This window comes from Folsomia candida, unplaced genomic scaffold, assembly GCF_002217175.1.
Source record: "Folsomia candida strain VU population unplaced genomic scaffold, ASM221717v1 Fcan01_Sc001, whole genome shotgun sequence".
Lineage (NCBI taxonomy): Eukaryota > Metazoa > Arthropoda > Collembola > Entomobryomorpha > Isotomidae > Folsomia > Folsomia candida.
The window spans coordinates 11,594,384-11,618,437 of record NW_019091193.1 but is presented as its reverse complement, the minus strand read 5'-3'; the positions used below and the strand labels follow the sequence as shown (position 1 = coordinate 11,618,437).

At 37.1% G+C, this 24,054-nt stretch overlaps 3 protein-coding genes across 3 annotated transcripts; 2 read left to right on the top strand and 1 right to left on the bottom strand.

Annotated features, from left to right (window-relative positions):
• The first annotated feature begins 3,926 nt into the window (after positions 1-3,926).
• Positions 3,927-12,390, top strand: LOC110842315 (fibrinogen C domain-containing protein 1). Its single transcript, XM_022088031.2, has 12 exons — positions 3,927-4,447; positions 4,655-4,900; positions 4,996-5,092; positions 5,421-5,544; positions 6,283-6,355; positions 6,578-6,658; positions 7,431-7,677; positions 9,053-9,153; positions 10,114-10,249; positions 10,634-10,801; positions 11,663-11,787; positions 11,873-12,390. The coding sequence occupies exons 1-12, from the start codon at positions 4,187-4,189 to the stop codon at positions 12,035-12,037; spliced, it is 1,824 nt and encodes a 607-aa protein (XP_021943723.1). The 5' UTR covers positions 3,927-4,186; the 3' UTR covers positions 12,038-12,390.
• Positions 12,391-12,499: 109 nt separating this feature from the next.
• LOC110849268 (facilitated trehalose transporter Tret1-2 homolog) lies at positions 12,500-15,022 on the top strand. Its single transcript, XM_022096671.2, has 10 exons — positions 12,500-12,789; positions 12,875-12,892; positions 13,010-13,122; positions 13,236-13,395; positions 13,490-13,613; positions 13,690-13,894; positions 13,963-14,167; positions 14,276-14,515; positions 14,644-14,747; positions 14,836-15,022. Exons 1-10 carry the CDS (start codon positions 12,723-12,725, stop codon positions 14,983-14,985), a joined length of 1,386 nt encoding a protein of 461 aa, XP_021952363.1. The 5' UTR covers positions 12,500-12,722; the 3' UTR covers positions 14,986-15,022.
• On the bottom strand, positions 14,983-24,011 carry LOC110849254 (E3 ubiquitin-protein ligase MARCHF6). Its single transcript, XM_022096653.2, has 27 exons — positions 23,602-24,011; positions 23,458-23,526; positions 23,351-23,377; positions 23,203-23,277; positions 23,077-23,118; positions 22,814-22,988; positions 22,664-22,736; positions 22,485-22,547; positions 22,158-22,401; positions 21,882-21,983; positions 21,633-21,801; positions 21,461-21,529; positions 20,354-20,423; positions 19,377-19,419; positions 17,817-17,953; positions 17,660-17,740; positions 17,527-17,597; positions 17,399-17,453; positions 17,192-17,326; positions 16,850-17,116; positions 16,707-16,776; positions 16,438-16,634; positions 16,237-16,363; positions 16,068-16,168; positions 15,856-15,988; positions 15,653-15,788; positions 14,983-15,564 (listed from the first exon to the last, which is right to left on the bottom strand). The coding sequence occupies exons 1-27, from the start codon at positions 23,615-23,617 to the stop codon at positions 15,423-15,425; spliced, it is 2,889 nt and encodes a 962-aa protein (XP_021952345.1). The 5' UTR covers positions 23,618-24,011; the 3' UTR covers positions 14,983-15,422.
• Positions 24,012-24,054: the final 43 nt, after the last annotated feature.

Genomic DNA, 24,054 nt, shown 5'->3' with positions numbered 1-24,054 from the left:
TTTCCTTTCTTTCCTCTCAACTCCCCCGTTCATTGAGTCCGCACTTAACACGCTGCTGGGTCTCAAGATTCGCACAAATTTTAAGGTCACTAAGACAAGAATACTACATGAACTCCTTGCTAGAACAACTACTTGTTCCTTGTGTTTTTTGTGTAATTTACTTTCACCCTCGACCACCCAACACTTGACTAAATTCAAGTTAAATTCCACTACAAAATGGAATAGGTTATGTCCTAGAGTGGGGAATCTATCTTCTCCTGTCAGAGCTTTATCCATTTTATTCTCCTACAATTGTACACTTTTTTCAAGAATAAAATTCTTTTCGAGACAATGGGCTCTGAATCTGATGACTCGGCCTATTGTGAATTATTTTGGCACGACACTCTGATGACCCCCTTGGCACAAATATGCTGTAGTAATTTTTTGTGGCCAAAGTAGTGCGATAAGGATTTTTTAATGTTTTATATATATAATTACTCAATGTCCATGAAAGTAAATCTGCAGTAGAATTATAAAATAGTCAGATAAGAACGTTTTTCAATAATGTATATAGGATTGAAATGCCTAAATAAATATACCGCCTGGTTCTGACCCTCCAAAAACTGTGTACATATCTACCTAAAATCAACCTTCAAATGTCCACCCACCCTAAAAACCCTGTGACTAAAGGTCTAGAATATCTCACTAAGGTATTATTTTCACCTTCAACCTCCAAGAATCAGAGAGAAGAAAATGTATGAGATGGTGGATTTTATTGAAGATTATTTTATTTCAGGTTGGAGGTTCAGGCACCAAGGTGGTTTCTGAAATACGAGAGTCTTATGAACCTTGGAAATCAATCCTAATGGATAAAATAAAGATCCTACTTTGGCAATCAAGCTAGAGAATGCTATTACTACATATCAAAGTTTATTTGTCAGAGGCTTTCTATTTAGTACTTCCAGGAAAAAATTCTCCATTGTGAGAATCGAGGCTCCATTTACTTTGTACACAATATCCGACATATGTACTTGGAGTGCGCTTATCCGTAACCTGTACACATATATTACGAGTGCACTGCAGCTATTACCTCGTTCTGCCGTCTTCGAATTTAATTCCTTGTTCATCTGCACACATATGTGTAAACGGTCGACTGGATGTGATCCAATCGAAGACTTGCATAAAAGACAAGCCTACTTATCGCAATAAACCAGTTTATCGCAAACAGAAAGAGGTATAAAAAGCAATCAACACTTGAATGATTGAATAAGAATTTAAAGCAGTAGTATCTTATTTTCATTACTCAAGATATAGGTACAGATGTATGCATGTATTTGCGTATATTCGTATGCATACATGTTATGGGCGAGGAACCCTATTTCACAAAAGTGGAAATTGTCTACTTTCTCAAGTTTTTTACACTGCAACGTGTGTCACAGGACATGTATGCCATGTTCCAAGTTTTTGAGCCTTCTTGTTAATGGCAGTTGACCTGATTTTCTACCGTTCTGACTAAACTGAAAGGAAAATGTCAGCACTTCTATTCTGTATTGAGGCTGCTGCCGTCGTGTAAAAGTCACAAAGTTGTTTAAAGGGACATTCTGAAAACTTTTGAACCGATAAGAATCGCATGTAAAAATTCAACGAAAACTTGTATATACAAATTTTAAGCGTAAAACTGCTCTCTTGTGTAATTCCGTGTGCCAGCTCAGCCGTTACAAGAGCATTGAATGTTGGACCCACACATACTTTGAATTCCACAAAGGAGGCGATTGGAGGCATTTGAGCATATATGGAGAAAGACCCACTTTAGGGAACGATGATTGTGCTGTCATTTCATGATTTATGAAAGCATGTTGGACACTTAAAATAAATCAAGGTCGAGATTAAAATAAGTCGACATCTCGCATTTATACCATTACAAATCTATACAATGTCTGCTAGGAGAAAGCATACAATTCATTTCAAATTCAACAAAGACATATTTCCAGAGATCTCCATTTGTGCCATAAAACTTGTAAGTTTTTGTCCCAGTGTTGTTCTTCAAATGCGAGTCACTGTGAGTTTCGAATTACCCATTTGATGCATTAGTCATTTTCCAACTTCATTATGGAAAGTAGGCATTGCTGCACCTCGATCAAAAAACGTACTTAATAACGCTATCAATTCTTTTTTTGATCACAATCATAATCGATTCTTCATTATAAAATTCTAGCTCGTATGGAGTATAGCGTACATGTAACCTATATTTTCATTTTGGAGATTGGCTGAGCGAGCCTCATCTCCGGATCATGAATAATTCATGAATCGAATTGCAATTTTTAGCCCGAGCCAAGGCCTATAGAATCGTCATGTCTGTTCGTCTGTCAAGCTATAGTTGTTGCAAAACTTGACTTGACATTTGTAACACGGTTATTATACTATATTTACATACTTTCCAATTGGTTTGTATTATTATTTTGGATATGTTTATTTTGAATTATTTTGAAGAAACTAAGAAAAAATTAAGTATTACTTTGTGAAAACCAATTTCATAATAGAGTCGCCACCTTAGTAAAATATTGATCAATGGATCACACGATGGTTTTAAAAATTAAGAAAGAGCCAAGGTAATGTATCTCGGGCTACACGAAGTCTGTACTGAAAGTTTGTGATATACTTTTGACTGGTACAGACAAGAATTCATTCCAAAATAGGCCTTGACTTTTCCGACGACGAGAGGACGTGACGTGTCATTGCCATCGGTGATCTCCTGACTTGTTTTTCGTACAAATCTTGTTCAACTGACTACTGAATAAATGACTGACTTGGAGACACTGCCAACCGAAATATTTAATTAATAAAAGTTGGGTCTAAAATATCACCTACTAATTATGAAAATGTCACAATAACGGAAATATGTACCGTAGTCCGCAGCTTATCTCCTGCTACCAGCGAAAATCATTTTTTTAGTTACTTCATATCTTTCATTTTTATGCATCCAGTATTCCAATTTTTCTGTAAGTGAACAAAATATATGCTATACATGCATACATCCATGGTAGATCGCATGAGCTTCATGACTGCTCTTAAACGATTGCTCGTGTATTGCAGAATTTAACAAGATTAACTCTGTTGATCAAATATGATACGGATTTTATAGGAGTTACGCACAATGGAGCATTAACTTATCTTATCATCTGTGCAGTATGCACACGGTTGTCCTTAGATTTAAATAAAGTCTTGAAATAAGCAGAATGTTATTCACATTGTAAGAGAAACACACTTCAAACTGATCTATATAGAAATGCTAGCAGTCGTATCCTTAGAGTTTTTGTGCACTTTTCCAGCGTCAACTGAATGTTGGTTGACTGGAATAAAAATACATACGCACACATGTAAAATGCCAAGCCTGATTTTGTTTGCTGTACGTTATTGCAAGTTCAAGAATTGACAACTGCTTGCGTAGTTACATTCTTTTGGATGAGTATGGCAGTCGTCATTACGCATTTCTCACTTGCACACAGTTTTAGACTTTAGCATCCTCTGCATGCAACTAATTTTTCATATTGATACGATTGTGTAGTTCAAATTACAATTGGTCCATAATTATAGTTTATTCATTTAAGGCACGTTTAGTTTTCTCCTCTTAACAATGCGACTCTGAAATTTATTGAGCAATGTCTTCACAAACTTTAGCGTTTAGCGTTGGCTTACTTTTTGTGATTACATTTTGAAAAAAAAAAATAAAATAGACGGAAGGCCTTCGATTTTTCATTCATGTTTTGTTGAGTCAGTTGGGAAGATGACGCAGTTTGGAACCTTGCCAGATCTCGGTTTAATACAAATACTTGAATATTCCTAATGATTTTTTACCGAAATTTAATAGCCTGCATACTAACGTGACACAACAACAAAGACGACGACCGTGAAAATATGTAGAAGGTTGAAAACGAATTTATATTTAGAGAAGCTTCATGATTTATGAGTTGCAAGGAAGAAGTGAAACATTTGAACTACAGTTTCTTGTTCAACTACACAGAGAACGTGTATGAAAAATTGCCCTCAAAAGCTATGAATATCAAGACATAAGTGGTTGAATTTTGTGAGCCCCGCATCACAGAACAACCAAGCACATAAAAATATTAGCAATTTACTTTTCTCTGTGCCGTGTTGGCTTCAAGCTCTATTTTACATTAATTTCGCAAGTGAATTCAAGTGGATTATTATGGGCAATAAACGTAATCAAATCAGTGTTCCTTGGGCACACGTCATTGTGCTTCTCTATTTGATTGAAGCGTTGGGTTCATTTGTGGATGCCGAAAATGGGTTCACCCAAATTTCTAAAGAAAATACTGCTGTTGCCAACCGTGGGAACATAAATGTAAGCGAAGAAAAGGATGAAGGAAAGCTGCATATTGGAAAGTCATCAGTTTCGTCTAAAATTGATGAGATCTCCAAACTACAAAAGCACATGGATGAAAATGAGGTAAGTCTTTTTTTCGATCTATGCACCACGCTTGAATGAATAGGACATCGAAACTGACGTGTTCATCGCTTCTTTTAAAAATACTCGAGATATGCAAAGCTTCACTTTTTGCAAGCAAAGTTTCTTGCAATTTTTATTCCAAATGAATGGGATCTGGAATGACTAATTTCAAAAATTTGCTAATATTTAATTTGTATGTATTAATAGAAACTGGTGATCATCCCGAAAACCGTGAGCACCGACTCCTTCGTTTATAATTCTGTAGAGACGCCTTCCTCTTTGATGGAAACGGAGGAAGAGGGAATGGAGATTAATGACAACTTAAAGAAATGGCTGGAACGAGTTGGGAATTCTAATTCGAATAATAACTTGAATGTAAATGATTATCGTGTAATCACTCAAGCATTCCGATTTGTCAAACTTGACTCGCATTTGGCCTTCTTGATATCACAGGTAAGTTACTACAGAAGTTCATGTTTTTGTTTTCGCAAAAAAAATTCGCGTGTACTAAAAATGTTTGAGTTTCCTCTTTTCATGATAATTTACAGTTAACAAATTTACAATCCATACATGAGTCGATGCAAAATAAAATAATGCAGCAGGATATTAAGGTCAGCTCCTTGTTGGACAAAGTACACTCTTTAGGTAGGAATTATTGTCATTTAAATGATTTTGTATAATTATTATCACCTAATAACTGCTCGTAAGAATATCATACCGTAAGAAGATATGGAGGTCAGCCTACATATATGTTCTAAAATCACAAGTTTTAGTACGTACTCTTTGGATCAACACGACAATTTTGCAGAGGTCCAAACAGTACAGCTCTGCACAATTTAGCCGTTGTATCGTTAAGACATACACGTACAGGACTCCATAAAAGAAATTGCTGAATTGCTGAACGAGCTTCTATAAAAGTTCAATAAAAGGGGGATTAATGTTTTCTTTTCTTCATCCGATGCTGTGTTTGCAGTTAATTCTGTCGCTGGAGATGTATCAAACATGAAGACTGTGGAAGATAAGATTGAGACCGAGATTCAGACGATGAACCGGAGACTTGATAATGCTGTTGAGAAAATAATCCAATCGTCAACCACGTAATTCCATTTAGCTGCAATTCTCACATTCCCACCCGTGCTTTTTGCTTTCCCTCATGTCTGTCTACCCCGCTTGTACTTATCCTCAGTATGAGGTCGTTTTGTCAATTAACTGACTCCTACATACATGCATGTTGACCACACATACCGATATGTACACCAAAAAGAGTATCGCACATCGGACAGAGCAGCAAAAATGGGCTGAACGTATGCTTCTCCGGGATGAGACTAGGCTAACGTCTTACCTCTCCTGGATTTCGTCAGAATCTCAGGATTGATGGTTATGTCACTATATACTCGAGCGAAGATGACGTACTTATCTATGTGGTACACTTAAGAGAGAGGATTCTATACTGCTCATTAATTTCCTGTGGAGAAAAGACTTGGAGTGTCTTTTGGCTTCCATGAGACAAGTTCAATTTCATTAAACACGTAATATACGGTCAACTCCTGCTGTTTCACATATGTTTGCTGATGACCTGGAAGAGTGAGATATAGGAGCTCTTCCTGCGTTGAGAGCGAGTGAAAATTTGACGAAACGCCCAGCAATAAAACTGATGAAAGAGATGCCAATAACAGTAATGGACTGTGATCGTGAAGTTGGAGCATTGTGCCAAATTACAGTAATTTTGTTGCCCATGTTGAAGTAGGCGTTTAATAGACACACAACTGTGTGAAAGAACAATATACTAAAGACTGCAACGTACGGGTGAAAGTTATGTTATTTCCTCTTATTAGGTCGGCCGTGATGTTCGAGCTGTCGAAGGAATCGCTTCTGAAAATGGAAAATATCGAAATGGCATCCAAGCAGGTAAATCAGTGTTGTGTGCTTGCATATGGTCTACATAATTTTCCAGTTTTGAATAAAGTGAGACTTGTGGCATCTTACATAAATGTACTTACAAATTCAAGGACACATTATACATACGTTTCTTTTAAATGTTTTGTATCTACGAGTTCTCATGTGATGATGTGATGATGTTCATGATATGGCGAAACTAATGTTTCATAAATGAAATGTGATTAAATGTAGGTCTCAAACGAGGTGCAGGCTGTCAAGACGGAATTAAGGGACGTGGGCCAATCGTCACTTCAGACAATTTACAACATGAACGTAAGACTATTTTGAACACTCCCATACTCCCATAAATCCAATATATTTAGCTTTCTTATTCTTATATACATAAATCATCTAACGATCCATTACATTGTACTATAAAGGATATGAACTTCATTTTTGATTCTATGAAAATTTGTAATTGTAAAAATTTCTACTGATTTCTACTGATTATTAATTTACACTTGTTACGACATTGACGGCTTAAATAATATATTAGCTTATTTATTTTGACAGTTTTATATACATACTTTCACAGCGTTTTCTCTCCGACTTTTACTCACCTAATGATAATGCTTTCAGAATCATTTCTAATTCTCTATCCTTTTGTTGGAGCCGTATTTTACACAATACAGACAAGCAAACATGCAGTTTAGTGAGAGCCAGAGAGAGAGAGGGAAAGTTCTTGGTACAACTAAGTTGCCCATGGCCTGAATAGCAAACTTTTAGTTGGCTCCCAAAACGGTAGTAAATGCATTTGATTTGTGAGTTGAATTATGGCAGTTGTAAAATATGTACCGCATCAGGTCATGATGGCATTGAGAGAGGACCACAAAACAGCAAACTGTTTGCCAATACTACCAAAGTCTGAATAAAATCGGTACCCGTTGACATATTTTAAAAGTTGAGACCCCACCGGACCTTTTCATCATGCTGAGCATAAAACGACTACTGTGCTTCTCCGCACCACGGAACCGCAAAAGTTCAGGCAGAAGAGCTGAACAAAACCAGAATGGGAGAATCCAATTGAATCATTTTAATGTTTCAGAAACTGGAGGAGAATTTAATGGCGGGGCTGGAGCGAGCAGGCAACCGAACTGTTTACGCATTGCGACAAGACGCTAAAGTTGTGGGCCCGTCTGTCTTATTAGCCGAGGAGGAGGGGAACTCGGTCCAGGCGGATGTGGACCACTCTCGAGGATCCCTCTCCTCCTCCGTCAGAAAACTTTCCCTCGTCGATGGTGGAACCATCAACGACGAATCCCTCGGCCCATGTTTGTCACGAAGACTGAAGGGTAAGGCTCCCAACAAACCTACAACGTCCCACATGTGCTACATGCTCCTGCCAATTCGTACATACACACGTATGATCATTAACTCGTCCGTTTTTTTCTGGGCTGACACGAGCACAATAACATAATTAAAACATAATGCACATTTAACATTGGTAATAAATATATTCCAATAGGTCAAGGTCAAATCACTCTTATACGATTTGCAAACATTTTCTGACCTTGACCTCATCACCCATTCTTCAGAAATGCTTACTATACGCATATCGTGCAAACAAGGAGACAAGTCGAGTTATTTAGTATAAATGCTTTGGGGTGAAAGTTGCAGATGTGAAATTCCTATTTTAGAGTTGCTGGAAGGGGAAGAAGCCTCAGGAATTTTTTTGAGATTTACAGATCGACTTTGGTTTAGGATGACACACAGATCACACATGCTTTACATTGTTTGTGAAAGCATACACTCGGTTTGATATTGGACCTTAACTTGTTTTTGAGGATTCACGACTGACTGACTACTGTGTATTTCATCTCGAGAGAGAGAGAGAGGGAGAGAGGGAGAGAGGGAGAAAGCGTTCTGTCATTTTATGGGAATGCATCGTGCTGAATAGTTTTAGGAAGTAAGCAAGGCTCAAAAATGTTTTATTTTACAGAGTAAAATGTAATAGGACAAGCTCGCAGGCTGAAGAAGAATATCTGTATTTGTTGTACGGAGACCAACCCAGTTGGAGAAAATATACTTTCTATACTACCTAAAGTTTTGTAAAGACATACACAAGCAGAATGGGAATTCGAGTACAGAAGCAGCAGAAGCAAACTTGTTTCTTTGCTCTTCATGATTTAGTCTAGCTCATGGTGCCTGGTTCAGTTTTTTTTTGCAATTTGGTCCATTTTTACCAAACTCATGTTTCTCTTGGTCTTTAGCATCTTCTAAGCTTCGACAACACGTGTTGTAAAATAAAGGTTGTTTGAGCAAAAGGCGAAGTGAGGGAATGCATTTTGATTGGAAGGAGTGAAACCTTTTTTCGTTTCTGAAGAAGAATAATGAGAGCTCTAAATCGAAAAAAAACTTACTCTCAGTGAATCTTGAATACCCAAGAGGCTGAGAAATAGGTACATCACTATACTCTCAATTCTTGCACATTCATCCAAGTCATCTCACACAACTATCTTGTGGTACAAATGCATTAAACAAAACAAACCATGATGGGAAGAAATAATAAGTATGTTTACACCATAAGATAGCTTATTAAAACAAAAAATGGTATTGCTCAGATCTGAAATCACGTCTAGTTTTCTTTCTTGCTATTCACCACGACCAAAATGGAACTGTGTATTTTTTCGATGTAATGACCCACTTACTTCTTTCCATATATTTCAGTGAAACGACCCCGGGATTGCGGAGAAATTCAGCTCATGGGTCACTCGCGAAGCGGAGTTTATACCATTTTCCCCTCCATCAAGTCGGATAATCCTGCAGAGGTAAGGCAAACCTCAAACTTTTGCAATACACATTAGCTCCAACAAGGAGCACACAGCAGCTTACACAGATCGAGACCCAACAACCACACCTAATCGCTGTAACTGTTCAAGAACCTTGAGCTTATTATGTTACTGGCTCAAGAAGTTGAAGAGTATCATATCACAGACGGAAATCGATAGGCTGCTCATAGTCAAGGCCAAACTGCGCTTTGTGTGCAAATCCAATGATGATAAACAAGTTTTGTGCTCAAAATTTGAGTCGGAAGATTTAGTACCTGGACAAAATTATCATCCAACTTTTGTACTCTTTAAAAGAAAGCGAGACTGAGCTGGCACAACTTATTTACGTTTAATGCTCTATAATCATTCTTAAAGAAAGTCGAGCAAAAAGATTTCCTTCCTTTCACAAAATGTGCTGCTGTAGGATCACAAAAGATGTTTCTAACAAAGGGTTTCTCTCATTGAAATGGATGTATTTATTTTTGTAGTTAATACATTAAAATCTCTACCGAGAAGATAAACACAAGTCGCCCATGCATGTACACATGCCCTACATAAGCATATGTACATATGTATGAACATACGCACGTGCATTCGTCTCATTCTCTCATGGCTCTTTACGACTTTTAACAGCCTGAAAGTACACAATAGTACTTTCTCCTCTTTTATGAAGCATGCTTATTGTCATTGGTAAATTGGGAAAAACATCTCATAGAGTTTAATGTTTGAACTGTTTATATCCAAGTTTTTTAGTCTTCACGCCGCCTTTAGAACTTTCACAAACGGTGTGAAATGATCTATAGATCATTCCTGACCTTACAAAACTAGTTTCTGAGTAAAATTTAGCCAACCAACTTATTCAGTTTCGCAAATTAAAAAATTCTAGACAGATTGGATTCTTGTGCTTGCCAGAGAGACAGTCTGTAATTTCGCTGTTGTTTTGTATCTGTCTGTCTGCAGGTGTATTGTGACTTGGAAACTGACGGAGGAGGATGGACAGTGATTCAACGCCGGACAGATTCTAGAGAAAATTTCTACCGATCTTGGAAAGAATACCAAAAAGGATTCGGTTCTCCACACAAGCAACACTGGCTGGGCAAGTGAAGTTTGTGCTTGCATTTTTGGTTCTCTGATTTGATCTCGCTTTCCGTCAATTTATTTGTTAATGTGCGTAGCATACAGAGTTTTCTCCTTAAAAATTTATGAGCTTCTCAGGTCCATCATTATCGCGATAATGTTTAGGCTATGCCAGTAGGCACTTTCGCTCGTTTAATAATTAAACTCAAGCCATAAGATTGTATTGCAGTTGAAATTTTGTATATCATTCAATCGACCTCTAGTCCAAGCTTAAAAACTAAGACTTAACGGTGAAATAAAATTAGCTTTCTCTTTAACCATGTATAAATATGTAAAACTCAGAGTATTCATACATATGAATTCGTCTGCGATGAGACGCTTTACATTGAATTGAACTACACAGGTTTGGAGACCATTGCTGAAATTTCACAGTTTGGCGATCAAGAGCTGAAGGTTGAGCTCGTTGATTGGAGTGAAGAGCGGAGAGATGCCAATTACGCGTACTTCAGGGTTGCAAATGCAAGTGACAAATACCGACTCCATCTTGCCGACTATGTCTCAGGGTCGTCAGGTAAATGAATCATTTATATTGCCCACTGTGTAGCACTACTCCTTCATTCCCCACTGATGAAAGGAAAACTCACGAGCTGTTCACTCACGGCAAGCAAGGTAGCACTTAGATAACGAAGCGCAGAATTCCTTGATGAAAAAGACGCCCACTTCACTCTGCGTATGCATATTTCAGGTGACATTTGCACTACGCACGGTATAAATAAACCCAATTATTACTACAGAAGTGCATTACTTGAAATAAGTTCCTGCATTTTTGATTGTGCAGTGTATGACTACATAAATTAAGTAAATTGCAGCATATTTACTTATTTATGTATGCAGGACAGATTTAGCAACGTTACAATCTTTGATTTTGCAACTGACGGGAACGTTAAAACACATCAGGAAGGATAAGCTGTGCCTGCGTGACTTGTTTACAGTAATATGGCAGTTGTTAGAAGAGCAATTTTATGAGTTGTCACTACCCTTATCTCAGTTTAACGATGTACATGTATGGATTTGCTAAAATCGTTTATCCATTCCAGTCCAGATCCTTGTACGACACAGAGAGAAAGGTCATACACGTATATGTGTAGGTGTAGGTGACTAGGCCATATATCTTTTTTTGTATTTTGGGCATCAGTATTTTCGACAACGAGTTTCAGCGAAAAAATGTAAAAAGCTGGGGAAAACCCTTCCTTCTTACAACATGTGAAAGCAGTATTGAACATTGATATTGAACATTTCATTTCAAGTTGTTATTGAAGTTTGCAGGGATACGCAGACGTATACGTGTAGTACACATTTTACGAGGTGTTACTTAACCCACATACTAGCGTCGTTAATAAAATATTTATAAATTAAATTCCTGTTTTATTAGGTGACTCTTTGAGTTATCATAACGGGATGCAATTTTCAACAAAGGATCAAGACAATGACTTGGACCAAATGGTCAACTGTGCTGAAAAATATCAGGGGGCTTGGTGGTACAAAAATTGTCACTTTGTAAGATTGGAAATAGCTCTTTTTAGTGAGAAAATGTAGGTTTTCTGTGCAGTCTGATATATTATTCCTGCCCTACATTTTCCAGTCCAACCTCAACGGGGCCTACCTGGGTGGAGGATCTCGTGGAAGGCTCCAATCCTACGGAACTGGATTAAATTGGTATTCTTGGCACGGATATTACTACTCAATTCAACGGACAGAGATGAAAATGCGGAGTCGGTTTCTACCAGCTTCCCTTTCGCCAAAATAAATTGTTTCTGCATGGTTTCCGATCTATACGTAGTAAATGGTTGAGCTACATACTTGCATATTGTACAAGATCAAGGTAGAATATTTGCAGATTTGTTGAGAGGTGGCTTATATGTAGATACGTAAACAATATCATTTTAAGGCTACTCTAAATAACTTGTGGTTGATATATATCGGTCCGCACCCAAGTTATAATATATTTAATATGTTTAGATATAAGTAGCATACGTATTTTGCACTCGTAATTACATACTCTTAATTACAGTATTAAAATTTCAACAAGGTTACGAATATGTACAAATGTCTCATGAATAGTGCATTCTGAATAATAATACAGTCAATTTTTTCCTGTAAGTCTTGCGTGAACGGTGGGCAAGATGACTCATTTACCAGTACCAGGATATTGTCTCGTGTTTCATAATATTGTTATTGCAGACGCAAGAGATCATACAGTTGCATAAATATCTCTGATTAGCGATGCAAATTTTCGTGATCGTTGCAATTATATTAACCACTACACTTGTACATGCTGAACTTCATTCGATGGTTGGCATAATTAGCAACAATAGTGCTATAATCGGAATAATTTTATCCATTCATGTATGTGAGAGAAATGCCAGTAACCAGAAACCATTAGATTATTGTGATGGCTTCCAAAATTCAGTAGACTATTGCTTTCCATAAAAATGTCGTTCGAAATTCAGAGGGGCACCTTTTCCAGGAGACTCCCACAGTTCGTTGCAGCAGGGTCAGGTGCATATTCAAAAATAAAAATACCTCAAAATTACACAAATAAACAATCATTTTAATGCACGTTTTTTATATTTTGTTCATTCAGCTGCATTGGGAGCCCTAGGTAATTGTTATTCACTTTCTTAATAAAAGTTGTTCGAATATCGAAATAGTCGAAATCGAATCGAATCGTCGAAATTTCGCTGATTTCAGTATTTATAATTAATAAGAATTTTAACAGCATTGGGGACTGTTGCTGGCTGGACATCTACTTCCTTGCCTGACATGAAACTTGAGCCAGAATTTATTCATGTGTCGAATGAATCATTTTCGTGGGTGGGATCCATTGCCCCTGTTCGTACCACCATCAATTATTACGATAACTTTGAACTCTATATTTAAGTGCTAATTTAATAAGCGCATGAGCATAACAAGGAGTTAATACTTCCCTTTATTCTCATGTAAAGATTGGAGCCTGCGTATCAGGACCCTTATCTGGCTTTCTTCTAGGGGTTATAGGTCGAAAAGGCACCATGTTATTAATTTCACCTCTGTTTGTATTGGGATGGCTCCTCATTGGATTTGCAACCAGTATTGACATGGTCTACGCTGGAAGGTTTCTCACAGGTTGTTTATTATTAAGTAGTTCCACATACTTGTCATCGAAATGATCGACATGACCTGATTGTCTTGACCTGCACTCTTGATTTGTATAAAAAAGGAGTTGGAGGTGGAACATTTTCATTAGTTGTCCCATGTTATGTAAGCGAATGTTCGGAAAGTTGCATTCGGGGCACATTGGGGAGTGCTTTGCAACTGATGATTAACTTTGGCGTCCTGATCGCGTATGATACTTGTTCATTATTACGCTTTCTCCACTGTACACTAAATTATTGTATTAACGAAATGGGTACTATGCAGGTTTACAGTTGGATATTTTGTGAATTGGAGTACACTGGCTTTTGTGAGCAGCTCGATTCCTGTCATTGTGTGTGGACTCATGCTCCTAATGCCCGAGTCACCTCGTTACCTTTTGATGAAAAAGAATAAAGTGGCTGCATCCAAGGCGTTGCAATGGCTTCGAGGGGCTACGTCTCACGAGGAAGTGATGGAAGAATTGAATTTGGTACTTGAACTTATCTCCATACGTGCTTGCCGTGAATGCTGCCCTGCACAATATAATGTTATGCACAGGTTCAAGCAGCAATTGAGGATGACAACGGTGTCACTTTCAGAGATTACCTCAGCCCATGCATTTTAAAGCCCGTCACAATTAGTTTGGCCCTCATGCTTTATCAGCAATGGAATGGAAATAATGCAGTCATTTTTTACACTGTTCAAATATTTCAAGCGGCCGGGTCTTCTTTAAATCCTAATATCGCCACAATAATAGTTGGAGGTATCCAGTCCATATTTTCAAAAGTCTTCAAAATCTCAATTGTGTTGGTTATTTATTTTACGGCAAAAAGAGTGAAACATGAAGAAAATGTCTCTCCTTATTACACAGCTATTCAAGTTATTGCCTCGATTGTTGCGGCTGCACTGATGGATAAGGCCGGACGACGAATCTTGCTGTTGGTATCCGGTGTGAGCATGACCATAGCATTGGCCGTGATGGGAGGCTTCTTCCAAATGAAGGAAGATCTCATGGACATTGACGACTTGGGATGGTTACCACTCTTGTGTTTAGTGGTATTCATTGTAGGATTTAGCTTGGGGTTTGGTCCGATTGCGTGGCTCTTAGCAGGTAAATATGTAGGAAAATACTATTAAATTAAACCACATGTATAAAAAGCATGCGATGTTGTGTAAGTGAGAATGACAAAGAAAGAAGAAATATTAAGAGAAATTTCACATTTTGAATGGAAAACATAGGAGAAATATTGCCATCCAAAGTTCGAGGAATTGCTTCTGCTTTGGCCACCTCTTTTAATTGGTTCAATGCTTTTGTTGTCACTAAAGCTTTTGACAACATACAGGTAAAAAAAATTAAACATTAGGAAATGTCCCGTCTTATTAGACAGATATGTACATATAATATCTAATATATAATATCAATTATTACAGCTAAGCATTGGAATCCAATGGTGCTTTTGGATATTCGCAATCATCACAGTTTTTGCAAATGCGTATGTTTACGTATGTGTACCCGAGACGAGGGGAAAAACTTTGGAAGAAATTCAAATGCTATTTGTACCAAGGAAGACGTATTCCTAGAATAATAAATTTTTATTTCATTTGATTAAACTGGAAATTTGACTCATAATTATTAAACCAATGACTTAGATTATAAATTTGATAATGTTTTCAAACTAAACATTGCTACCCGTCTTTCTGGTAGAACAAATCATTGGGACATTGTGAAATATATAGAATCATCCAAGTTTTCAACGCGCAACCCATCCACACAATATTATGTAGTAGTTGTAGTTTCACTATCCATTCCATACCAAAATATCCACTTCTATTTTATATATCACATCCTAAACAGTAATAATAAGCGTTTGCAAGGATTTTTTAAATATTACAAATAAAGTCATTACGACTTAGAGCAATATTGTTTTGTAATTAATTCATAGTGGGAAAATTCCAGTATCGTTTCGAACGGTTATAACATTTATTCAGCGATTGACGTTTGAGAAATACACGGCACGTTAGTTGACAAGAAGGTTCGGATGTGGAGGTGCTAAATTAGGAGGGTGTGCAGCAACAACCGGTGCAACTAGTGAATTAACAGGAGGGGTGATTACAGGGGATGGACGCTCATAGTTTACGAGTCTGCGACCCACCAAATACCTAATGAATCGAAAGATTTTAATTATGGCATTTGATTAATTTTATGTATTTTAGTATTTATTTTACAAAGTGAGATTAGATAACTTACTTGTCATTTTTTATATGCTCGTAGAGCTTTTTGAATTGACGAATCTGGAAATATATGATTCCAATAATACCTCCAATGATCAGGATGAAGGGATAAATTCTTCTTGAAATCGAGTTTTGCGTTGCAAAGTCCCTCACTAAAAAATTATAATTCATTAAATTAAATTGAATTAAATTTTATCCATTCCCCATCAAAAAACGTACCAAAGATAGGAACTAAGCTGTGACTTATCACATATGGAATAGACAGAGCGAGCCCCAACCAAACGATGCATGGTGCAGCAAGATCTCTGATAATAATATTCAAGTTCATGTTTCTAAAGCCGTCGTTATAAATCTGCAAGTAATACGATATTAAATAAGTATGGTCTTTTTTTATCAATACTGAAGAATTCCCAGGCATAAGAATTATTTACCCTCTCGAGCGTTCTTCTCAACCAAAAGTTTGGTGGAGTCATCATGGTTGTTGCACACGCGATTTTAACACAAAGTGTGCCCATAATCCAGTTTTCGCTAGCTACGTTTTTTTAGATAATGATTTTTAGAATTCGAGACATAAATACGTTCATACTACTTTATATTTACTTAGATAAATTGGTGACTGATGTAAAGGGACTCGCATCGGTGAGAAAAGGACCAATTCAAACAAAAGACCACTCAAGTATGGCACAACTCCAACCAACAGTCCAACAGCAATAGTTGCTTTTCCAACCTAAAGGATGACAGTAAATCATAAATACTTCAAATTTTCGCTACTTGCGTAATTGCTTTGTTATTTGAGCTTGCCGTGATGCTCCATCGACGAATGGTTTTCCAAATAACCTTATTACTACGAGGTAACCAAGTTCCAATGAGAATTCCCAAACGGATACTCAACCAGGTCAAATAAAGACCAGTAGCTGCTGTGTATAATTCGTGAATTGGTTCAGCTGAATTTGTGGCTGTTGTGAGCCAGTAACTCATTGCTATCCGCCCGATTCCAACTAAAAAATAGCATTACCTCAGCCTAGTATTCAGGAGCTATCCTGTATTTAGTCAGTCCTATTTTAACTAACCTGGTATTGTCAATACACTGACACTCGAAATTGTTAGCGTTGCGCACATTGATAAAATCAGTGCAATGATCTGTATTTCAGTAAACGTGGTCATCATAATTGGAGCATACATATAGGTATTTAAGTACAAGTTAAATTGCAACCTTAAGTGGGAAAAATGCCGGACGTTTATATTCCGTGAATCCTGTTGGGCTATCTCGTAAAAGTAGTGCTTGATGAGCTGCACCTAATCCACCTCCAGCAATGACAAATCCCAGTCCCCCACCAACAGCAGGTCCAGGATTTTGAACAGGATTATTTTCAACTTGTTCACCGTCGGCGTCAGGTTGCACTTCCTCGTTCGCATTATCGTCTTCGACATCAACATTGTTTTCGTCACCGTTGTTGTGATCATCCACGACCTCATATGCCTAATAGAAACATAAGTAAACCGATTTTTAGTTTCAATTGTAAAATTATACAATAATCTTTATCAAGTCACTCACAACAGGGTCGTCATCCTCCATTGGAACATCTCCAAGTAAGTATGAACGCAAATCAAGAATCCAAGATATTGCAATGCACCACCACTTTATTGAAGTTTTCATCCATTCCCGAGTATGACCTTGCTCCAACAACGCCTGCAAATTATATTTATTACTAGTGATTTATATGATTGTTAATTTTAACGATATTGTCATTGAACTAATTACCGGCATCATCACTTGCAAGAGAACCAGTTCCAAACTTAATTCATGAGCTTGTTCCCTAAATATAACAAACTGTCTTTATAGGATTGCATTGCTTTAGGATATCAGATAAAATTGTTACTTAAACGTACGTCGTAAAAACAAAAGTATATGGAAGAAACTTGGGTATTCCTTTTTTAATTATTCTAATCGGAAGCCAAACCTGTAAGAAGAAGATTATATGTTTTTAACTCTGACATTTGAACTTATCCATCCGCCACTTACCATCAACAGAACTGTTGTTCCAAAGATAATCATTGAAAATAGGAATCGACGTATATGCCGCAAAATTGGAAGATGGATCATCTACAAGACACATGTTTCAAAGTAGTTTTTATGTAAAATCCACCTGAAGAATTGCGTATTTTAAATATGTACATACTTCCTGAATAGGATTAAAATCGGGATCGTTGAGGTTCCGTAGGAAAAATAACACTCCGGGTCGTAGAACCTCTCGCAGCATCAGTATAAAGGATGCGAAATAGAAAACGTACACCATCCCAAAGAGCCAATGCATGACGAAGCACATCGAAAAAACACATCAAACCATCAAAACATCGAAATTGGGAATGTATAAAAATTGGAAGAAATGGTAATAAATTCATAAAAATTGAAATTATTGCGTAGAAATAAGCTAGGACGAGTACAGTATTTGATAAATGGACACCGATTATACATAATCAGAATTTCTGATTCAGAAATACAGTTCTTAGTGAAATAAAACGTTATAAAGTAAATAAATAAAATCAATCAAAATAATGAATATAATAATCATTATTAAGGGGTGAAAGTGGTGAAACCCCTTTATAAGATTGATATGTCCGTCCGTCGGTCTGTCCGCGCGATAACTCAAGAACGGTTTAACATATTGACTTGAAATTTTGAACATAAATACTTAATATAAAAACAAATGTCAAGGTCGAAGATGGGCACTGTAGGTCACACCCTTCCTGGTCAAAAGGTCACTAAAAGATCACGTAAGGGTCAAATTGCATGCATATGTCAATTTGACATGAAATTTAACCCCAAATTCAATGGTGACCTCCATTTTGACCTCAAAGGTCACGAAAGGTCACTCAGAGGTCACTGAAAGGTCGCTAAACATTATATCCATTATATCTGATACATATGTCAATTTACACTGACATTTAACCCCAAATTCAATGGTATTTTTACCTCAAAGAACATGAAATTGTTAAATGGCTGTTTGTTAACTGTTAACTGACACTAAATGTTAAATTTGATACATATGTCACGTCAATCAAATGTTATAAAGTTCTCGGTTTCACTCCTTAATAAAGGACATGCGTTTAACGGTTTATTATTATAATTATTAAGGGGCGAAACCCCCCTTTATAAGATTGATACATATGCCAATTTAATAGGAAATTTAACCCCAAATTCAATGGTGACCTCCATTTTGACCTCAAAGGTCAATGGGATTACAGAAAGGTCACCAACTGGTAAATTTGATACATATGCCAATTTTACAGGAAATTTAACCCCAAGTAGAAACAATGAATTTTCATAATTTCAGGGAAGTAATTCTGAGCAAAAAATTGTTTAATTTTTGAAATCGGGTTAAAATTCGAAAAGTGACTGCATTTTAAAAAATCAAAATTTTGGCTGAAAATTTATTTTAAAATTCTGCCACAGCCAAAAACACGAGAATTTTGGAAAACACCAAAATTTGGTTCCTCTTATTTCTGAGCTTGAGCAATTTAAAATTAGTCCGGTCAAGATCGAGATAACCACCTCACACATCTGCATTGTAAGCTCCCTTTGTCGCAACAATTTCTGTTTAGCAAGAATTCGTATTTCTGATTATCCACAATCAGTTACCAAGCCGTACACTCGTCCTAACTTATTCAAAGCCCGTCCTACTCAAAGGACTCGTCCTCAGCGCCTCTGCTTTGCGCTTAGGATCAACATTGGTGCTTACACATTGACGTTCCGGGAGCTTTATTGAAGCTGGTTTCGCGATCCTACAATATCGCAATTAATTATCAATTACTAGTACGGAACACAAACAATCCAGTAAACTGGATATAGTACTTAGGGCTAAACAGCAAGGGATCAGGGTTACTCCACCAGTTATGGTAGTGGAGGTGACTTCGAAAATCTATTTTTTTAATCCTCTGAGTATGTGTTGGGGGACCATAAAAGATGGGAAAAAATCATTGTCCGCGATTTTTTAAATTTCCATGGGCGTGGTGGGAGGGGGAGTGGCTTTTATTGAGATTCCACTTCTAGTTAGCGGGTATTGCACGTAGGGACTCCAAATTTTTTCATGCACATACCTTGGGACATTAGAATCGCGGCTTTTTTGCCCTAATTTCGAAATAAGCTGCATTACATGATGCAATACACAATACACATCATAAACTCAATGCTTCATACCAGCAGTTTTGTATGTGCGCAAATACCAAATATTAAAAAATAATAAAACTAAAAAAATTATTTATATTGACCCTAAAACAGCGCTATGACCTTCCGCTTTCATCTAGGGGGTGCGCAATTGATGCACAAGCATTCGTACCGCCATTAGCTTTCCAACGATACCCCACATGACGATTTTCAGACAAACCTGAGGTCTCGCGCCTTTTGACCTACACACGGTCACCGTGACCTTATTTCAAAATTAGGGCAAAAAAACCGCGATTCTAATGTCCCAAGGTATGTGCATGCAAAATTTGGAGTCCCTACGTGCAATACCCGCTAACTAGAAGTGGGATCTCAATAAAAGCCACTCCCCCCTCCCACCACGCCCATGGAAAGTTAAAAAAATCGAGGACAATGCTTTTCCCCCATCTTTTATGGCCCCCAACATATAATCAGAGGATTTCAAAAAAATAGATTTTCGAAGTCACCTCCATTACCATAATTCGTGGAGTAATTTCATTATACGGAAATACCAACCTTAAGCGTGGAATCGAACAGGTTCAACGAACATATATCGAGCCACCACCCGCATACAAGGGGAAATATTCTGAAATATTTGAAAAATTTATACAAAATCTAAAATTTATGGTCGATTCAAAAATAATAGAACAGCGGCCAAAGTAAGTAAAGCTAAATGGCCAACCTCCCCAAAACTAATAACATGTAGAGTTTCGAAATTAATTTCACGGTTAGTTCTTGATGGATTTTCAAAATTCCGCCCGTTTTGGAAACCTTGGACCTTTGTGCGAAATATACATTTCAAATTTTTGAAATTTGACCAAGCTACCGGTCCAGGTCACAAGGTCAAAAAAATCAAACGACACTTCTGTATCGAATTTCAAAATTCTACGTCGGGTTTCGAAAGATCTGGGTACAATTCTTGGCGGATAGTCATCGTATACAGCGATTATCTGGCCGCACCCTCTTTTTGGATCAAAGTGGGAGTGGTCAAAGAGCCAGTCCAAACAATTAAAGTGGAAAAAAATTCCAACCACCGTGATTTCTGAAACTCAACATCGCCATTACACATAATATTGATGATGTACCCCATCCGAACGACATGACGTTATCGTTGACCCCTTGGCGACAAAGGGGTGTGGCCATCGCAGAAGCGCTGTGGCCAGCGCTTCTGCGAACACTCAATTCATGTATGGCATGCGACATATGATTCTTCTCAGCTCGATGAGAAGATCTCGGTTTAATATTTGAAATTTTGAAACCACACCAACAGTGGGTGTGGTCATTAGCGACTTATCAATTTTAACGAAACCATGTCATGTTACATATCATTTTTCTCAGCTAAATGACAAGATCTCAAAATCATAATTAAAGTTTGGAACCCCACCCCTTGTGGGTGTTTTTCTAAGCGACGTCATGATATTATGATATAATGTATATTTCGTACAAAGGTCCAAGGTTTCCAAAACGGGCGGAATTTTGAAAGAAAAATTCATCAAGAACTGACCGTGAAATTAATTTCGAAACTCTACATGTTATTAGTTATGGAGAGGTCGGCCATTTAGCCTCCCGAGAATTCCCGTAGTCTTTCTGAATGAACGATAATGAATGTTAAAAATGTTTTACCCAATTTCGACAACAGACAAGAGGCACACTTTCACCACGACGTAACAAATGCCCAAGACTTTTTTAGATCTACGGGACACAGATTCGTAAATGACATGATTATTATATACTTCAGTAAATTACATGCTTTGCTTATTATTGGTAAATAAAATTTTGATAGGCTAAAACTTACTTTTTTGAACGGCATATGGATGCTATTGCATGAAGAACCACCAATACTATTCCAACCACACAATACCCGCAGAGAGTAACCAACAGGCCTTCAAAATGTTGCACCTTGACTTTTTCTTGAAGTTGCAATGCGCCAATGGTAAACTGGCCGATATGGTAAGGGCAAAATTCTGTAGAGAACGATAACAATTTAACAGTTGAGAATTGCAACAATGTACATTGCATGTAAGGATGATAAGAATTCACATACCAAAAATCAAAACAAATAGTGTATTTAACGAAATCACCCAGCATACGTGTTCGACAAAAATCAAGGAACCATCAAGTCCCAGCAGTCTTTCCCATGTGAGCTCTGCAAATTTGCCAATATTATATAATATTATTGGTCTAGCTAATGGTTTTTTAGTTTCAACGTAACTGACGTATAATAATAATAATCTTTAGTTAAGAACTTAAGAGCCAGATAACAACTACTTAGATTGAAAGTTATTACAGCTTACATCACCAAAAATACATGTATGTGTACCTTCAAATCCTTCTGCTGCTCTGTCCCATTCAATCGGATTCCAATTGGCGTCATCATTGTTGGCATTGTTCGCAACTACAGCACCAGCATTTTGAGCAGCTTCATTGTTATTGTTGTTATCATCGTTGACCGCCCCTTCAGGAAGTGCATCTTCGAATTCCCCCTCTTCTTCAAGATTTTGGTTTCTGTTTTCATCTTCTTCATTTACAGCTCCTCCATCTTCGTGCACAACGTCAACGTTTTCCTAAAAAATACATCACAACATTAACTAATCGTTCACATGAAATAGCATTAGTATTAAATCCGTCAGAAATTATATCATTGTACCTCTTGTGCCGCCTCCAGCCAATCAGGACCTCCTCCATGCATAATATGCTCTCGAAGCCAGACCTATACACAATACACCTTATAAATATTATAGCACGTATAACCTTTGTAACATTAATTTAACTTTCTTCATTTTATAAGTATTTCTTCAATATTTACTACACTATTTCTTTTCTTACCAAACTTATGAAGAAACAGAGGGTGCACGTAACAACAACGCATCCATTAAATACATCCGCGACGAGATTATCGCTTAAAATAACAAAAAATTAGTTTCACTACAATTTCCAGTTGTTTGCAAATATTTTTTTTAAATAGTTTTTACTTACGTGGAAATGAGGTCCAAAGGCAACGATAGGACAGAATTCATAGTGCCAGTAAATAAACTTCTGTGTATTCGACACGCAGATAAAGGTACTGCAACTAGCCAGGCCAAAGCTACAAAAGTGTAATGCACCCAAAAACGTACTGCCGTGGCCACACTTTTGAAAAGTCCCATGATAACTGCAATTTGAATTTTTTCCCTCTTTATATTTTGCTGAAGAAACAACAGGTACATAGGTAAAGTAATTACATGTTACTTTATGCTTACCATCTTGTATTGGTAGTCTTTTTGGCATGTCTGGTGCATAAACTAAGTGAACAATATTATGGTTTACATAAAATGTGGGAAGATTTCTGAAAGTTCTATAGTAGTAGAATTAATCTTATTGCTTACTTGGCTGGAAGGAAAATCTGTGATTGCATAGTTCGCAATATTCTTTTCGACTGTATCTTAACCATTGAACCAGACCTGCAAAATGGGAAAATGGGATATCAAATTAAGGAGATTATCAATGTTGTTTCTCATATTTTTCACAACTTACACTCTTGATGGATGTATTTGATACTTCCTGGAATTAAAGAGTATTATTAATTTCCCACTTTCATTTCTAACACTGTTGCTTTCTTGCAAAACTTCAACAAAACTTACCGGTACAAACACATGGATAAAACAATGGACGGTCAGGGGCTGCCTCTGACCTACAAACGCGACAAATATCTGTAATAATAAAAAAAACAATAAAGTCCAATATTAGTATCCAAATACAATTTTACACAATGAATTGATTATTACCTGGTTGGTCATCCATTTCACCCGATCTCACAGTGATTCACTATATTACATCAAAATCAGGATAAGAAACCCTAATTTCGTTATGCAGTGGTTGATGAAACTCTGGAGATTCTATAGTGTTCCCCCAACTCTGTCACATACACACACACTTACGGAATAAACAGAAATTTAGAAAATTTTATGTCCGATTAATGATTAGTCAGTTTAATATTTTGTGATGGAATGAGCTTACGAGCTCATGCACACCGAGGGAAGACACCCTTAGTCAGTTCATTGCGATTTCTCAAAGAACAATTAGTGAAAATTTGTCAATTTTATGTGGAAATTTGGAGGAATTCATTTTGTTTTCATTTTATTGTGAGTAATAATGGATTTGATATGGGAGATAAGGAGAATCCCAAAACAACTGCTGCTGGAAAGGCAGAGTCAAAGTGGACCGCGACTCCACAGTCT

Coding starts and splice junctions, on each gene's coding strand:
- LOC110849254 (XM_022096653.2), bottom strand. Junction 23,119..23,202: donor CAGATTTTCCTTCCAGCCAA/GTAAGCAATAAG, acceptor TTGTTCACTTAG/TTTATGCACCAGACATGCCA. Junction 21,984..22,157: donor AGCAGCAGAAGGATTTGAAG/GTACACATACAT, acceptor GCAAATTTGCAG/AGCTCACATGGGAAAGACTG.
- LOC110849268 (XM_022096671.2), top strand. CDS start 12,723: ATGTCGTTCGAAATTCAGAGGGGCACCTTTTCCAGGAGACTCCCACAG. Junction 13,614..13,689: donor AACTTTGGCGTCCTGATCGC/GTATGATACTTG, acceptor GGTACTATGCAG/GTTTACAGTTGGATATTTTG. Junction 13,895..13,962: donor TGATGGAAGAATTGAATTTG/GTACTTGAACTT, acceptor TGTTATGCACAG/GTTCAAGCAGCAATTGAGGA.
- LOC110842315 (XM_022088031.2), top strand. CDS start 4,187: ATGGGCAATAAACGTAATCAAATCAGTGTTCCTTGGGCACACGTCATT. Junction 5,093..5,420: donor GGACAAAGTACACTCTTTAG/GTAGGAATTATT, acceptor CTGTGTTTGCAG/TTAATTCTGTCGCTGGAGAT. Junction 7,678..9,052: donor TTTGTCACGAAGACTGAAGG/GTAAGGCTCCCA, acceptor CATATATTTCAG/TGAAACGACCCCGGGATTGC.